The 18,907-nt window shown below is 38.2% G+C and overlaps 1 protein-coding gene across 1 annotated transcript in view; it reads left to right on the forward strand.

The window, feature by feature from the left end:
• The window catches only part of LOC123819901 (histone-arginine methyltransferase CARM1-like), a 223,307-nt gene that overhangs the window by 57,801 nt on the left and 146,599 nt on the right, over positions 1-18,907 (forward strand). Inside the window, exon 3 of the mRNA XM_045840500.1 lies at positions 12,985-13,073. Coding sequence (XP_045696456.1) covers positions 12,985-13,073 — 89 coding nt within the window. The remainder of the gene's footprint in view (positions 1-12,984; positions 13,074-18,907) is intronic.

Raw genomic sequence — 18,907 nt, forward strand, 5'->3', positions numbered from 1 at the left:
AACACATAAAGGTGTTGGGAGAGTGGTGTGCCTGGAGAGGGTGTGGAAGCTTCTTGCCACTTTTCCGTGCCTGCCCTTGTATCTCTCCCATCAGCTGTCCCTGAGTTAGATCCTTTTACAGTGAACTAGCAATCTAGGAAGAAAAATGCTTCTCTGAGTTCTGTGAGCTGCTCTAGTAAATTAATAAAACCCAAGGCAAAGGTCGTGGGAACCTCTGATCTGTAGCCAGGACAACCTGGACTTGCTTCTGGTATCTGAAGTGGAGGCTGGGGGCAGGCTTGTCGGACTGAACCCAGACCTGTGGGATCTGATGCTGTCTCTGGATAAATGGTGGCACAAATGAGCTGAACTCACGAACAACCTACTGATGTCTAGAGAATTGCTTGCAGGTATGGAGACCTCCCCCCACCACACACGTTAGAATTGGCACCAGGAATTTATTTTAACCTCTATGGACACAAAATAACAAATATATTAAAGTATCTATTTCTCAAGGATAACTGAAGCAATTATTAAATTAAGCTTAATTTGGTAGTGTTAGAAAATTCCTTTGGAATGGGACAGAGATTTAGTCAATAGTCTAATGGTTCTAATAGTATTTTGAGGTCTTGTGTTCAGATTTAGGTATTTAAAAAAAAATTTTATTGTTATTCAAGTACAGTTGTCTCCATTTCCCCCCCTCCATCCACCCCCACCCACCCATCCCCACCTCCCACCCTCAGTCCTACCCCCTTTGACTTTGCCCATCCATCCTTTATTCAGGTACCTTGACCATCCTTCCCCTATTTTCCCCCTTTACCCCTCTCTCCCCTCCTCTCTTTTTCAACTAGCAAAGGTGCTGAAAATAGAGGCACATGTACAAAAGAGGATGACTGAACAGAAAGAAATATGAGAAGGAAATGTGTGCTGTGACACAAAAAATAGGATGGACATCCCCACTTTTGGATGGTTAGAGTGGTCCTTCTCAAACTTTGTGTGAGTCGTCTGGGATCTTGATCAGACATACGAGTACGCACACTCTGATTCAGCGTCGGGTAGGCCTGGATCAACATTGCCGACAAGGCTTAGGCATGCCAAGGTTGCCGGCCCACGAGGCACACACACTGAACAGGAATAATTTAGAGGAATTTGACTTTGAATTCTTTTCAGGCTCTACAATTCTAGGCCTAACTAAGTACGGGATTCCTCATTTACTTGGTAAAGAGACACTTTGGGCTTTGTTCTTTCAAGTATATTTCTATTTCAGTATGTGAATTATCCACACTAACAATCAGAATCTTGACCTCAAGTAAATTAGTTACCCCTGAAGGTAGTGAGGATGGTGATAGCATGTTCTGATTTCTGCAGGCCAAAATAGTAGAACTAGAACATAGCTGGCAGGACTTTGCTGATGCTGGACAATGAGAACATTAATTACTACAGGGCATGCAGGAGAGACTTGCGCGAGCTCTTCCACTGGGCACAGACACCAGTCACCATGGAGTCTCTGCAGTACCCCATCCAAACCACGCAAGAGCTGCTTCTGATTTGCAGAGAGTTTCTGATTTGCCTGACCATCCTTTGGTCTGTTCTAGGCACAAGAGCCTATGTAAGTGTGAATGCGTCTGTGTAAATTGGCAGATTATCTAAGGTTTTTGAATGTGTTTTAAGGCAAATACAACCAGCTATGAAGAAAATTCCAACTTCCAATTTCTGCTTGCAAGGAGGTTAATGGAAGATGTTGAAGTCTACTCCCAGATCTACTTATTAACTGTATGGTCTTGAGCAAATCAGTTTTCAGCCTGGGCTTTAGGTACCCATTTATGAAATGAGTGAGCTGGGCAAGGCACCCTCTAGTGTCTTTCAGGTCAACGATGTCATCATAAGAGCTTGGTATAAAATGTAAACTTGGGCTTTGAACCTTTTATTTTCATGAGGAATTTAGGCTCAGAGGGGCAGCTTTCTAAATAAAAAATACTTGCTTTATTGCTGGTTTTGAAAAGTGTTTATAACAGGACCAACCTCCTTTCTGTTGGAAGTTGTCAGTGCAGTAACCATTCCTATCCGGTTGATTTGCTTTTATACTTCTGGCTGCTTCAGTGGTTTTCACTTTGATTTGGTATACTGAAGTTTCACCACACTATATCTCAATATAAAATTTATTTTTCTTTATCCTGATGGTAACTTGTGCTTCTAGTATACGAGGATTCTTATTTTATGTAAGCTTTAGCACATTCTTATCCACTGTATTTTCGAGTATTATTCGTCCCCTAGTCTCTCTCTTCTCATAGAACTCTTACTAGATGTGTATTAGTTCTTCTTGTTATATTCTCTGTCTCGTAACTGATTTAATCTTTTCTGCCTCTGTGTTTTTTCCTGGGGGACTTTGTAAGATTGCCTGTGGTGTAGTTTCTTTTCATTTAATCTTTATTCAGCTGTTTTTAAATTCATCTATTATTTTAGTTTTTAATTTCTAAAATTTCTGTTGGGTTCTATTGCAAACCTACCCATGCTTTCTTCATCTTTATTGTTCTTTCCTTATCATGTCTACTTTCCCATGCACCTCTGTCATCATTTAAAAGACACATTACACCAGCAACAAATGATCTGAACAGGAAATAAATGATTCCATTTAAAAATGTTTAATTCGTACACAATGTCAATTAGTAGAGATTTGTGCAGCCTCTTTGGTTAGTCTTATATGTAACTTTAAATTAATTTCAAACTGAAGTCCAATATTGACTTTTCGTTCAATGCAAATATTCCTTATTGTAATAAAGATTTACCCCAGACTGCTAGAAGTATTTTAGTGAAAGCTTTTCTTTTTCCCCCTGCTCTTTTTTCCTGCATTGATAAAATGTATTACATATTTTCCTTCAACATGTTAATACGATATAAATATTAATGACTAGAGGAGTTGCTGTGTGGGACCTGGAATCAGACTGCATGGATTCTAATCTTATTTCTACCTCATATGAGCTTTGTAACTGTGGTGCTTTTCTGCTTGCTATCTCAGTCACCCACCTGGAAAGTGCAAGTTAGAGTAATACCTCAGGGTTGTTGCAGAGATTGGCTCTTAATGTATATACAGTTCTCAGAACAGTGCCAAGTAAATGGTAAGTGTGAGCAACAGCATCATTATTTTTGTAGAGTTTGGGCTAACCTTATATTGTGATATTATTCTATTATTTTGTTTATTATAATATGAATAAAATCACAGTTATAGAAAGAAGAAATAATATTCCTAAGGAGATAAAGTGAGTAAATGTTCTAACCAAGATTTCAACCTAGGTCACCTCCATCTTCCTTCCCTACTCATAATAGAATTCAATATTCATTTTGGAAGTGGCATTGCAAAGTTTATTATTGTATTACATTGGCTTAGTGAATGATTTAGGTAGTGTTCCATCATTTCCTCTGTTCTTGACCAGTGTTCAGTAGCACAGAAACTGCCTCTTCCTCAAATATTTGATAAAATATTGCCTGGAGGCCATCTGAACTCCATAATTCTTTTGGAAGAAATTCTACAGTGCTTCAAAATTATTCTCAGAGCCAAGTCAAAGAGTCTTGATCTATACTTAGGGAATATTTAGTGCATATGTATTTTGTGAGTATATATTTGGTGAATACGTATTTAGAGAGATGTATTTAGAGAATATGTATTGTGTGTAAGGAATTTAGTGAATATATATGGTGTGTGTCTGGGGTTGTGCTGGAGAGTGTTGGGTAACAAGACAGGAGTAAGGCACCTGAAGGAGTTTACAGGCTGGTTAAGAGGTAGATAGAAGTTCAAAAAGAGCAGATAAATAATGTATGAGAAGAAATTAAGATAAAGAAAAATGTGAAAAATAAATAAAAACAAACTAAACAAAAATGAAAAAAATTAAGGTAATGAAAGAAGGCTATGCTTAATCAGTTCTTGGAAAGGGTAATTCTTGAGGGCCAGAGTGATCCCATACCCCTTACGGAGCAGGTGTGGTGTGAAGCAGTCTAAGTGTAGCCAAGATTAAGTAGTAAGAGAAAGAGAGATGTACACTTCATCACTTTGAAAGCAGAATTTCAGAGCTCAACATTGAGAAATTTTAAAATGCTTTTGTCCTTTTCTCCTTCCCTTTCACTTGTCCTAGGGAGCAACATAATGCAGAGCAATGAGAATAGACTTTGGAGCAATCCGGGTCGAGGTGAACTTAAGCAAATCCCCCAGTGACTCTGAGCCTCAGCTTTCCTGTTGATAGAATGAGCATGAGGAACCCTACCTCATGTTATGGCAGTGTGGAACAAATGAGATAAAAATGTGAAAAAACGCTCAACACAGGTAGTTGGCTGCTCAGTTGCTCTATTTTTCTTTGTGTTACAGGCCACTACTGTCAGTCAAAATGGCAATATGAATTGCAGCAAATGAAAACCTTTTAAAATCCCTACTCTAATCGCCCTATGCAGATAATGTGTCAGCATGCATTCATGACTCTACCTATAAACCATGTGGGACTACTTAGTCCTCATTTCCAGATCTACCATATTCATTCATGACATGTTCATTCACTAGTATTTTACATATGCTGTTCCTGTTGCTTGGAATGACCTCTTCCTCTTATTTCCTTTCCATGTGGAAAGCTCTTATTTTTCTTACAAGGCTGGAGTCCAGTGTAATGCCTCCTATGAGGGATATCCCAGGCAGAATGAGTTGCTTGTTTCTCTAGGGTACCACTGCATTTCAACAGATCTCTTGTCTTAACACAGCAAGCTCTCTGAAGGCTGTGACTACAGTTTCCTTTTGCATCTTTTTCTGTTGCCAATCAACTGTGACTGGCTTATAAGCAGATGCTCATAAATGTTAGCTGCATGTGCACATGTTAATGAATCCCCAAACTGAGGCTTGCAGACATCTGGCTCCAGCATATCAGCTGCAGGGTAAAAACACAAATGAATCTCTAGAACAGCTCTTGACAGCCAAGTTGTTATTTTATACTCTTTCATTGGAAGCTCATGCTTTTTTTGTTGTTATAGCTGGTGAAACCACATCAGATCAATTATCTCCAACTGAGTGAATTCAAGAGGATAGTTTATAATCTCTAGAAACCACAAGGAGAAAGCTGGTGATCTGAGAAAACTCTACTCAGAAAGAATGTAGACACCACAATATTTAGTTTCTCTAAAGAAACATTCACAATGAAATTAAGTTTAAATCTGAGAGGAGAAGCTTATTTAGGGAAAGTGTGAAGAATTTTACACTCTTATTGAGAAATAAGCAAACTTTTTCTTGACCTCATATCATAATTGGAAAAACATTTTATAAACCAGATCTAAACACCATTTGTCAGAGTTGAAAAAAAATCAGCTAAAAATACCAAGTGTTTGTCACTTTGACATCCATAATGCTCTTGAAATTTCATTCTCTTTGTTTTTTTAATATTTTATTTATTTACTTTTAGAGAGGGGGGAAGGAAAGGGGAGACAGAAGCAACAATGTGTGGTTGCCTCTCACCTGCTCCCCACTGGTGACCTGGCCTGCAACCCAGGCATGTGCCCTGACTGGGAATCAAACCAGTGACCATTTGATTCACAGGCCTGTGCTCAGTCCACTGAGCTACACCAGCCAGGGCATCATTCTCTTTGTTTTATGTGGTTTAGGAAGTGATCAAGAATTTAATAATGGTATTAACTCAGTTTAATTCACTAAGCATTATCAATCATAATCTATGTGCTGAGTGCTGTGCTGGAAACAGTAGACATACATTTGACAGCAAAGAGTTGAGACTTAAAAAGAAAAAGATCTCCTTTTTCTAGAATTCCTAGTAACCATGGGTTCTCTATGCCCTGGTCACTCCTATCTTGAGAAATTCCCAGGGGAGCTGAAGCATTACTCAGACAAGCACTGCAAATAAATTTGAGAGAACAGTATGTTCCTAGAAAAGCTGTTAGGGAAGTGACATACTCTTTCATTAAAGGCAGAATGAAATGTTACTTCCTTCTGATTTGAGAATATTGGTCACAGAGGTGTTTAAAATTTCATTATGGAGTTGGTTTCAGTGTTTATTTGTTCTTCTTTCTGCTATGATCATGGGAGAACAGAAGGATGTGGAGTAAAAGAGAGAATGTTAAAATTTTTAAGCTGATCCAGAGGCTAGAAAGATGAGCAAAATTTGTCCTTTTCGTTGTTAAACAGTGAATATGACGAATGGGCCTTATGTGTAAGTACTGGAATAATGCTGATGGTGGTTTCAGTCAGATGTACTATTCATGGTCCCTGCTGTGTATCCGGGCCTCCAGGGGAATCAAAGATAAGAAGGACACATTGCCCATGGACAGTCTGACACCTTCCCAAATGCATAAGAATGGGGTACCAATGAGAAAACAAGCTAAGTACTCTGAGGGAGGCACGAAGGCTGGGGGTTAGTGAAGTGAGGGAGACAACACACGCCAGTTGTGGGGCAATCAAGAAGGGTGCCATTTGGAAGGCACATTAATAAATTAGGTAATTTTGGTGGCAGAAGGGGAGCTTTATCACTTTGGAAGTCCTGATATTTTATTTCACATCTCTGCTGACAGCATAATTCTGTCCTTTTTGGAGAGCAGCTGGTAGTCAGTTTGTCTGGGGTATGGTGTATGTTTAGGGAGCTAGAGGTTAGCTGGGCAGAAGCAGGAATGGTGCCTGAGGGGTTCCCAGTTTCATGCAGGACAGTCTGTACTTTAATATTCAGGGGAGGAATCTTCAAAGGTTTGAGCAGAGCGTTGCAACCACTGCACATGTGCTTCATTAATTGAAATCTGGTGGCTTGGAATAGTGTGAGCTCATTTTCAATTGCAGGAGCAGATAGCAGTGGAGAGATTGTCACAGTTATCTAGTTAAGATGTAATGAAAGCATAGAATGAGCAAGATCAAGGGATTCAGGTGAAGAGTTCTTAGACTCAACAACAAAAAATGATTCATAAAAAGAAAAAGTGATAGATTGGATGTCATCAAAGTTTAAAACTTTTGCTCCTTAAATTTCTTGTAAAAGAAAAAGAAAGACAAACTACAGAATGGGAGAAAATATTTGCAAACCACGTATCTGACAAAAATACCAGTATCTACAATACATGAAGAACTCTCAAAGCACAATAGTAAAAAACAAGAATAGTCCAATTTGAAAATGAGTGAAAGACATAACAGTCACTGAAGAGGATATACAGATGGTAAATAAGCACATAAAAAGATGTTCAGCATCATTAGCCATCAGGGAAGTGCAAATTAAAGCCACAATGAGATATCACTACACAAGTATAAGAATGTCTAAAGGACCTGGCTGGTGTAGCTCAGTGGATTGAGCGCGGGCTGTGAACCAAAGTGTCGCGGGTTCGATTCCCAGTCAGGGTACATGCCTGGGTTGCAGGCCATGACCCCCAGCAACCGCACATTGATGTTTCTCTCTCTCTATCTCTCTCCCTTCCCTCTCTAAAAATGAATAAATAAAATATTTGAAAAAAAAAAGAATGTCTAAAGGAAAAAATGGTCACAACCCAAATGTTGTCAACGATGTGGGGAAAAAATGGCTTCTTTGTCCATTGCTGATGGAAATGTTAGATGGAACAGAATTGGGTAGTTTCTTATGAAACGATACAAAGTCTGTCCAGAAAAAGTCCAGCCATTGTGAATATAGTGAGAATTGTGTGCAACATTGATATAACCTGACAGCCAAGGAGAGTGGACTGGAATGCGCATGTGTGAACAATGATGACTTCACTGTGCTGGTTAGTGGGGGCGGTAGATGCTGCTGAGTGACCATGTGTACTGTAAAATTGAGCAAATAAAGCAATAAATCTGCATCCAATTTTGTATTAAGCTTGAACATTCCTCCATGGAAACTATGTGGATGATTCAGAAGGTCACAGCTATGGGCAACTGGTGATTAGCAGCTTGATTGATAATGCTATTACAGTTGTCCCAATTTTTCCCCTTTTGCCCCCTCCACCCAGCACCCTCCACTTCCTCAGCAATCCCCACACTATCGTTTGTGTCCATGGGTCATGTGTATATGCTCTTTGGCTACTCTATTTCCTATACTGTACCTTACATCCCCATGGCTATTGTGTAACTACCTATTTGTACTTCTTAATCCCCTCATCTCTTTACCCATTCCCCCACACCCTCCTCCCACATAGCATCCATCAAAATGTTCTCCATATCCACAATTCTGTCTCTGTTCTTTTTGTTTGCTTTGTTTTTTAGATTCAATTATTGATAGATATATATTTATTGCCATTTTATTGTTTTGATCTTTGTTTTCTTAAATAAGTCCCTTTAACATTTCATATAATAATGGTTTAGTTGTTTTTGTCTGGGAAGCTCTTTATGTGCCCTTCAATTCTAAATGAAGCTTTGCTGGGTAGAGCAATCTTGGATGTAGGTCCCTGTTTTTCATGACTGAATATTTCTTGCCAACTCTTCAAGCCTACAAAGTTTCTTTTGAGAAATCAGCTGACAGTCTTATGGAAACTACCCTGTAGGTAACTAACTTCTTTTCTCTTGCTGCTTTTAAGAGTATCTCTTTATCTTTAACCTTTGGCATTTTAATTATGATGCATCTTGGTGTGGGCCTCTTTGTGTCCATCTTGAGACTCTGTGCTTCCTGGATGTACAGTTCTATTTCCTTCTCCAAATCAGGGAAATTTTCTTTCATAATTTTTTCAAATAGATTTCCAATTCATTACTCTTTCTCTTCTCCTTCTGGTACCCCTCTGATGCAAATGTTGGAATGCTTAAAGTTGTCCCAGAGGCAGCTTACGCTATCCTTGTTTTTTTTTATTCTTCTTATTTATTGTTGTTCTGATTAGTTGTTGTTTTGCTTCCTTGTGTTCCAAATCATTTATTTGATTCTTGGCTTCATTTACTCTACTGTTGTTTCCCTGTAAATTGTTCTTTATTTTAATTAGTGTATCCTTTGTTTCTGACTGGATCTTTTTTATGCTGTTGAAGTCCTTACTAATTTCCTTGAGCATTTTTATAATCAGTGTTTTGAGCTCTGCATCTGATAGGTTGCTTATCTCCATTACATTTAGTTCTTTTTTCTGGAGTTTTGATCTGTTCTTTCCTTTGGGCCATGTTTCTTTGCTCATTTGGCTCATACAGCCTCCCTGTATTTGTTTCTATGTATTAGGTAGAGCTGCTATGACTCCCTGTTTTAGTAGCATGGCCTAATGTAGTAGGTGTCCTGTAGAGTCCAGTGCCACAGCCACCGCTATCATCCAAGCTTGGTACTCAAGGTGTGCCATTTGTATTGGCTGAGTACACCCTCCTCTTATAGTTGAGCTGTGGTTGCTATTGGCAGGTCAATGGGAAAGATTTACCCAGGCCAGTCGGCTGCAAGGGTTGGCTGTAACCACTGACCACCAACCTCCGCCTCTGTGGAGGACCAGCTATGCTGAGGCAGGGTGGTGGTGCTCTGACATGTTCTGTAGCTGTCCACTGGGTGCACTGGCCCTGGGGTTTCCTGGGTGGTGTAGGCAAAGTTCAACCCCCACCTGGGTTCTGCCTGAGGCCACCCTGTCTGAGCGATAGAGCAATCTGAGATGGTTGCTACTTATGCTGGGCTTAGAGATTCCCAGGCAAAGCCAACCTGTGAATCCAGGCTGGCTGCTGTTAATGCTGGACCTGGGGCCACTTAGCAAGAGTAATGAGGGCTGGGGGCCCACTGAGATTGGCTGTCATTTGTTTCAGAGGATTTAGGAAGTTATGAAGCATCAGCCAAGAGCATTCATATGGAAAAGCCACTATTAACAGCTGTAAATTGGGTGGGATGGAGTTTCAGGAGATCCATGGTGTGGCAAACAGTGTGAGCCAGGTTGATGGAATCTCAGATATGTCACCTACCTGCTGGCTCTGTGGCTCTGTTGGGGGAGAGCTCAGAAAAGGGAAAGTGGCTTCTACCAGCCTTTTGGTCTAGTAGAAAGCTGTCCCCCATCTCTTGTCTTGATGCCAGACACATTAGTTCCTCCCTGTATGTCACTGGTGCCCTTCAAGCTGCTACCCTGGTGCTGGAGCTTAGAGGGAGTGAGTCTGAGTAAGTCCTTTGTGTGGGTTCTTTAAGGGCAGCTGCTTGGGACTCCTGAAGTTTCTTCTATCAACCCAATCCCCACTGGTTTTTGCAGCCAGAGGTTGTGGGAATGTATCTTCCTGGGACTGGAACCTTGGGCTGGGGGGCCTAGTGTGAGACTGGGACTCCTTGCTCCTGAGATATCCCTTCCAAATTTTTATCCACCACATGCAGATGCGGGACCAGCCCATTCCTCATCTCTACCCCTCCTACCAGTCTGGATGAATGTGGTTTCTTTAATTCCATAGTTGTCAGGCTTCTATTCAACTTGATTTCTGAAGATTCTGAATAATGGTACTATAATGTAGTTCTAACTTTAATGTGGTTATTTGAGGAGGTGAGCCATGTTTATCTATGCTGCCATCTTGGTGTATATCTTTTTAAACAGCTTTCTACAAAGATAAACACAATATTAAATTGCTACAGTGATATTATACATGCTGTCCTGCAACCTGACCACAGAGGTACCATGTTCAATTTAACCAGCCGTATAAGTGATGAACATTTTCTAGCTGTAGTAAATACCTCTAAGATGCAAGTCCTTGCGTATACATTCATTCACACTTTATCAATAAAGTACATCCTAAAACAATTTGTTATGAGTAGAATGTCTAGCAAAGAGTACATAGATTTAAAATTTTAAGCCATATGAACAGAATACATTCCAGGAATATACGAATTTACTTTCTCATTGATGACCACTCATTGTTTTCTTACAGCCTTTCCAATATTTGATATTGTCAACATATATTTTTTTAAATTTGCTATTGGCATTTTCTAGTTGTCAGTTGCCTGATGACCCCTCTTAATAAGTTTTTAATAGAAGTATGCTTCTTATCTTTTAGAGCTAATTATATATTGGGGATATTAAGTTGTTATGTATGGTGAGAACTTTTTCCTAGCTTATCATTGCTTTTTAATTTTACTTCAAGTATGAAGGTTTTTTTTCGCCATAGGTGTATTCTAATATTCGAAGTAGTTACCAGTGCTTTCTGGACATTATGGCATACTTAAAAAGATGTTCCCCACCATATTTAAACAGGATGGGGAGAGGGTAAACAAAAGAAGATGCAAGGGTAGGCATTTTACATTTTATGAAAGTAGGAAAAAACAGCAACTCAATTTATACCCAAATTAAATCACAACCAAACAAACAATAACAAAAGAAAAAGTCTGAACCTATCTGGTTAAGGAGAATTGAGTCATATAAATTTTGAAACTTTTTATCTATTCTGGGATGGGATACCATCAATACAGGGAGCTATGCTTTCACTGTTTCAAAAAATATTTAAGTACTAGGGATTGTGCTAGGTTTTGGCTCAGAGAAAAAAAAGATAATGAACCCAAAAATAAAGTAAAATTGCCCCTGCTCACAAAGAGCTCATAGACTATAATAGTCGTGTTTGTACGAGGAACTTAGGAAGACTGGATCCTCCTTCCTTCTTCATCCTGTCTTATCCTACTTCAAAACTGTAAGAAAAACAATTGGTAAATGCTAAAGATCCCTATTTCCTGAAAAAGTATTTCTTGTGATTTTAAGAAAACATACTGTTTAAGGGATCCCCAGCCTCCCTTCTTCTGCATCTGTATTCATGACCGCCTCCCTGCAAGGAGACACCGATGCCTTTGAGGCACTGACTGGCTGCAATAACAACCTGTAATCATGTTTTATGCCAGGAAAGTGTTTTCAAAACATCTGCACTATTTAACCAGCCAAGACATTTCGTGAAAAGTATCTGTGAACGCCTCCATCAGGAGGTACTCATTCTTTTGAAGTAATGGTTGAAAATATTTGAAAATATTTGATCATCTTAACTCTGTGTGTGTGTTTTGAATGAATGTGCACAACTGTGCATATGCTTACATGTAACACTGGAACTTTACATACAGTTATGTTTTTAATTATAATTTAATCCATTTACTGCCATTGATTTTGTAAGGAAGAATGGAAGACAAAGGTAGGAGCTAAGATCTGCTTTTTAATGAGAAATAATAATTTACTTCCCTCATTAAGGCTCTTATTGTTTTCATAAGATTTTTAAATTATATAAATTTTATTTTTGAGTTTTAACAAAAAGCCTATGAAATTAACATCAATATTTTCATTTTACATAATGAACAAAATGTGACTCTGTGTGATTAGGTGATTAAAGATCCTCAGTTAGTAAATATCAAAGATGAAAAGATTAAAGCAAAACTCAAGGTCATTGCTTTTTGCACCACACTGCAGCAACCCCAGTGCTAATAGCATTCATGAGTTAGTACCCAATTATCTATGGATCAATCTAATGAGACCCTAGCAAATCACCATGGGCCTTTCTTGCAGACTCTAAGCTCCCTTTTTTATCACACTTGCCTCAGCACATGTGTAGGAGCAACATGGGGTTTGGAGTCAAATTCAACCCTGGGTTTGAATTCCAGCTCGGCCCCTTATTAGCTGTGCATATTTGGACCTAATTCTGCCTTGTCTTCACCTAGGAACATTGGCAGTGATAATGCTGAGAGCTGAAATTTTTATGATATCTCTGGCACATAGTAAATGCTCAAGAATCACCCACAATGGCATTACCTGGACTCTCCTAGGATGGCATCAAGAGATACAAAATGATTTGGGGAATGTAGGGTTATGGGTAATGGAGGCCTGGACAAAATGGCCAATAAGTGCCCATTCTGAGAGGTGTTAACCCACCTGCAAAGAATTGGTATTCAGCTATAGTTAGATTCATCTCTTTTTATCTCTGATCCTCATATTCCCGTATGTCCCAGGAGGGATTGTATTAAGAAAGAAAAATTGGGGGCCTGAGAACATGGGAGAAATGTAGGAATGGCATTATTGAACCTTTTTGCAATGCTCAAAATGGATTTTCCTAATTCTTTTTTTCCCACCTTTTATAGCTGATGGCGTCTGTGTCTTTAAATGCTTACTCAACAGAGACACCGAATGCTGCCGTGTGGGGAAGGAGTCCATCTTGATTGCTCTGGGGTACAACAGCGCTCTGCTAAAGTTTGAGTCTCATGCTGGTAAGTTTTGTCATGACCCTGTCTTCTCTGAAAATGAATCTCCTGATTCATTGACTTCTCACTGTTACTGATTGGTTGGCTTTCAGCCACATGTTTCCTGATGTGAATTGTCATGATTGAAATGATGATTTAAAACTGATTCTGGTGCTTACCTGATATTGAGGCTAGAGAACACTCGGCCTTTTCCTAGACTATGAGAAAACATCCTTATCCTTAGCCCCCCTTTTAGTCCTCCATCCAGAGATGCAGGAGAGCCCACCAAAGATTGTCCAGCTCTTCACCACTGTTGTCAACTCCCCTCAGAGATGAGGTTGTTTGCAGAAATGTGAGTTTTAGTTTCAGTGTCAATCAGAGTGACTTTTTCCTTGTCTTTGGGTCTTTGAATCACTGGTTGAACATTTTTATATTCTGGACAACAAATGCCAAGCCGTAGGAAGGTAAACTAAAGTGTAACTAGAACCATTGTAAGAAAGAACTACAAGGCGCTCTGGAAGGTTTCCAGCCTGATAACAATAATTAGGACTAACAATGCCGTGGGTCTGCCTTCGATGCTCAGTGGTCATTTCTTTAACTTATACATAAATTGTTCCATCTTATGGTGTTAATGCAGTCAATGAAAAGTATAGCAATGGTACCTATTCTCCTCTGGGTAGTTAGGATGTCCAAAATGGTTTCATTATGGTAACTACTTGAGGTAAAAGAAGTTAGCCTGGTTTCTTGTTTCTACACTGACTCAGAGTCAGCCAGGATGTGGAAGTTGTTTTATGATATACCTATTCATCTATTCATCTATCAATCCATCTTATTTTTATGGCACATTTCAGAGTAAATTATGGTATCCACCACATTTCATCCCCTTATATAATACTTTAATCTGCATATCATTAAATAGACCTTACATTATGTTTACGCTTCTCAGTTTTTCTACCATGGTTAAATTTACATGCATTAAACTACACAAATCTTAGAGAATGCCAGCATTCCTAAAAGTTACCTTATGTTTTTTCCCAGTTGCTACTTATTCTCATCCTTCTAGAGATAAGCACTGTTTTTATTTTTTTTCCCTTTTGTGAATTAACTTTGTATTTTCTAGAACTTTCTGTAAATGAAATCATTCAGTATATACTGTAATCCATGTTGTTGCAGGTAGCAGTAGTTCTTTATTGCTAAGCAGTAGTCACAGTTTGTCCATTCTCATTTTGATAGACATTGAAACTCTTTCCACATTTGGGCTTTGAGCAATAAAGCTGCTATAAGTATTCTCATACCAATCTTTTTTTTCCAAAGTGATTGTACCATTTTACACTCCCATCACTAATGGACAAGAGTTCTGGTTGTACCACATCTTTGCCAACATTTGGTCTTTCAGTCTTCAGTTTCTACCACGCTGATGGTTTCATCCTATCTCATAGTGTTTTTAATTTAAATTTTGCTGATGACTAATGATGTTAAGCACTTTTTCATGTACTTATGAATTAAAATTGGTTGGCTGTTACTAATTGGTTGCCTATCTATGGAGTTGTTATTTTCTATGTATGAGACCAGTTGTGTATCAGATAAATAATTTATGGATGTTACTGTCTAGTTTGTAGCTTTCTTATTTATTTCCATAATGATATCTTATGTTAAGCAGTTTTAAAATTGAATGAAGTCTAGTTTACCATTTTTTCCTTTTTGTTTATTGCATTCTGTGTCCTGAGAGCACTTTGCCTGCCCTCAAATAGCAAATTATTTTTTCCTATATTTCCTTCTAGAAGGTTTATAGCTTTATATTTTTGGAATATAATCCATCTTATTTTTATGTGGTATGAAGTATGGGGCTAGAGGTTATTTGTAGACCATGTGAATAGACAGTTATTCTAGCAGTGTTTGTTGAAAAGACTTTTGCAAGTCAAAGGACTGTCTACAGACTTAGTCTATGTTGGAGCTCTCTACTCTGTTCATTGATTACCCTTGTGCTAATCACATGGTCTGAATTACCTTTAAAGTAACCATTGAAGTCTGATAGTTTGCCTTCCAACTTTGTTCTTCTTTATCAAGATTGTTCTGGATATTTTTTATACTTTGCATTTCCATATAACTTTTAAAATTAAGTTGTCACTTTCTACAAAAGTGCTTCGTCTACTTATGCTTCAGATTGATCAGCTTGGTGAGAATTGTCATTGTAACAATATTAAGACTTTCAGTCATTGGTGAGCTGAAGACAGTGCATACTAAATTACAGGTGCCCTTATTAAAGTTTCAGAAATTTGGTAGTTTGAAATTAGTGAGCTTGAGAGAATTTACACCACAGAATTTGCCAACTTCATAAACAGGGATCTCTCTTGTTTTGTGGGGGCAACCAATTGTTAAATTTTTGCCAACATCCCATTGCTTCTAGTTAAGGAATAGAATATTTCTCTTCATTTATTTAGGTCTTTGATTTTTCCACAGAAATGTTTTATATATTCAGTGTGGGAGTCATACACAATTTTTGACAAATTTATCCCTCAATGTTTTGTTTTTGAACCTATTATAAATAAAATTTTGGAAACACACAATTGCCTGCCACAAGTATATAATAAATTAATTTTCAATATTAATCTTGGATACTACAATCCTTTAAATTCACTTACTAGTTTGGTAGTTATAGTTTAGATTCCTCAGCATTTTTCTACACTTTAAAAAAGGTGTCACCTACAAACAGAGACAGCTTTAATTCTTATCTTGATATGCCTTTTATGTTTTTTCTTGACTTTTTGAAATTCTTATGACCTCTAGTACAGTGTTGACTAGACCTGAGAGAGCAGTTGTCCCTGACATTCTCCTGATTGTAGGGGGAAGGTCACCAGTAAGTGTGATGCTTGTTATATGTTTTTTGTGGGTGCCCTTTATCAGATTGGGCAAGTTTACCTCTTAGGTTGCTGGATGTGTTTTATCATAATTGGGCATTAAATTTTCTTATTTTTCTGGCTTTATTGAATTCACATTCTATGAATTTGGTGAAATGCTTATTATAAAATAGTTTGTGGTAGAACTGGTATTATTTCTCCACTAAATGTTTGATGAAATTCACCCATGAATCATTAAGGCTTGAAGTTTTATCAATGGGAATAATAAAACAGATATAGAAATCTTCAGATTTTCTTTCTTGTGTCAATCTTATATTTTATATTCTTTCACAGAATTTTTTCATTTCATCTAAGATGTCAGATTTAGTGGCATTTTTTCATAATTTGCATGTTTCTTTTAATTTTGCAATTCTGTAATAATATCTCCTGTTTCTTTTTTAATATTGTTTTTGATGTTTTCTCTTTTCTTTCTTGATCAGCCTAGTCAGAGGTGTATCAATTTTATCAGTGTTTTCAACTTTTGGTTGCACTATTTTCTCTATTGTCTATCTATTTTCCATTTCACTGATTTCTTTAAGAAATGGAAAATTGGGAGGAACTATGTAATGGGACATAACTAAGCTAAGAGCAAAATGCTATTTTTACTTTTTATTATAATCATTTAACCTATTGTCTCATCTAACACACCATGCACTTGAGGAAAAATTTAATTGGATCATCTTACTGATGAGAAAACAGATTTCAAGAAAATCAGTTACTTTTTCAAGGTACTATGACTGATATTAACTGATGAAGGATTCACGTCCACAGCTAACTGGCTCTGCCCATATCACCACACATCCTCCTGGGTAAGACACGCTCAGTTTTAAGAAAGAAATAGCCAGTGAAAGAACAAGGAGTGGCTGTGCAGGATATAGATGAATAGAAAACCTTCCTTCTAATGTGTTCACATGTGGAACACTTAGTGTTCAAGGAAGTCACAATGATTAAATAGAATGTGTATTTCCATAGTGTCCATGTTTCAGGCCTAGGGCACTGTTCAGTTGGTAGCTAGAGACTAAACAGATCTGAGCATTTTACTTTTTAGGGACTTTCAAATTGGACTGGCTTCTTTTTCTGAACAAAAACCTTTGTTTGAGTCTTAAATTGCAGTGCAGTAGACGACGTGCAAAGATAATGGGATATGTTTCACTCCCTATCACAATCAGTGGCCTCACACTCACTGCTTGTACTGCTTCCAGCCCCTACTTGAGAGAATCTTAAATAGCCTGGATAGTCATGAGGCCCAGAACCAACATGACTCTCTCAGTGTTGGGGTCAATGACAGGAGTCTATTGATCTGGCACAAAGGCTCTGTAAGTAGTATCTGATGCCTTCTCTGACAAGGAGAGTGGACTGACCCTTTTCATTACATTCCTTGATGCAGAGATGTTGCCCACAATAATGAAATGTGGATTCAAATGACTGAGGTTCTACTTAGTTGTTTATACCAATCAAAAAAGCAAGAAGGAAAATTTCTAAGCAGGGAGCTCATATGTAGACTAACTCTGATATAATTCTTTAACGGTTCATTGTGTAACCTGTGTTTCATGAATATACACGAACACTTTGGCCCATGTTGCTTTAGAACCCTGGCTATAATTGATTAGTTTCATTTGTTCTGTAGGAAGAAAAAATAATACCAAGAATTTCAGTCTTAAGAATTTTCCCTAGAGTGCCTTAAAACTCCTTCCTATTCTGGAGTTCATGTGTTTCTTGGTTTCTACTAAGAGTAAATCCCAGCACCAAATGGATTAGAAGTATAGATTTTTGCAAATTAATGGTCCCCCTTAGTTTACTTTAATAATAGTTTTCAAAATCAATGACTACCCCTGGGGAATTGGGGTAGCTGATTGCCTGTCTGACTTTCCTGTCCCCGGACACTGAACAAGCCAAGCAGCTGATCCCTCATTCTCAATCTGTCAAGGAGGCTTGGGATGCAAAGGACCGGAATCCACAGCTGCAAGCAAGTAGTGTGGCAAGTGAGGAGCAAGGTGGCTGTGACTCAGTGGGTCCCAGATGGCCCAGTTCCCAGGTGGCAATGAGATCTTAATTGTCATTTGTCATCCTGGGTGTTGACAGAAAGCTGTCTAGTGGTGTCACTGTCCATCAGACACGATTGTTAAATTTTTGAGATGTGCTCTGCTTGGATAAGAGGATGTGGCATTTGAAATGTGAGGCTGCTATTTTATATTTAGAAGTGAACAGCTGCCAATTATCTGTAACTTGGGAAAGAAAGAAAACCCAACTTTATTGGGAAGTTGACCTATAGTGATAATTAGGCATCACTAGGAAAGGAATGATCAAATATCCAAATATACCTATGAGGAATATTTCTTTCCTCCTTTCCTTTTTCAGAATTGTGACTCAGTGCTTTCCAAGCCTGATTTGGTTACCAGTCAAATAATCTCCAGTAATCTCGAAGACCACTGTGAAATCCAGTACATTAAAATTCATTGTATTTTAGAAGCAGTGGAGATATTTCATAATGACAGGTGTCAACAGAGAGAAAAGTTTTAATTAAATGAACTTCATATCTATGACATACTGACTATGAATGTACTAGATATGTGCAAGGTTTACTTCCTGTTCATTCATTCTTCCAATATTTATTGGGAGTCTATTATGTGCTATGCACTTATTTATGTGATGAACATATAGTACTGAATAAATAGAAGCCTTTACAAATATGTAGTAAACACTTTAACAGGACACAGAAAATTAATAAATGAGCATATATAGTGAGTTGTGTGTGATAAGTGCTAAAAAGAAAAATAGACTGGGGAAAGAAGCAGAGAATGACTGGGGGTTGTGTGTATACTCTTTGTAGGTACTTTCTGAGGGAAAGCCTCACTGATTCAACATTTGACTGTAAAATAGAAGTGGAGAAGGGAAAGAGCATGTGCATCAAGGCTAGGGTGGTCCAGACAGTGGAACAGAACCACAAAGGCCCTAAGGCAGGAT

The sequence above is a fragment of the Phyllostomus hastatus genome, unplaced genomic scaffold (assembly GCF_019186645.2).
Source record: "Phyllostomus hastatus isolate PE091 unplaced genomic scaffold, TTU_PhHast_1.1 phas_contig_34, whole genome shotgun sequence".
Taxonomy (NCBI): Eukaryota; Metazoa; Chordata; class Mammalia; order Chiroptera; family Phyllostomidae; genus Phyllostomus; species Phyllostomus hastatus.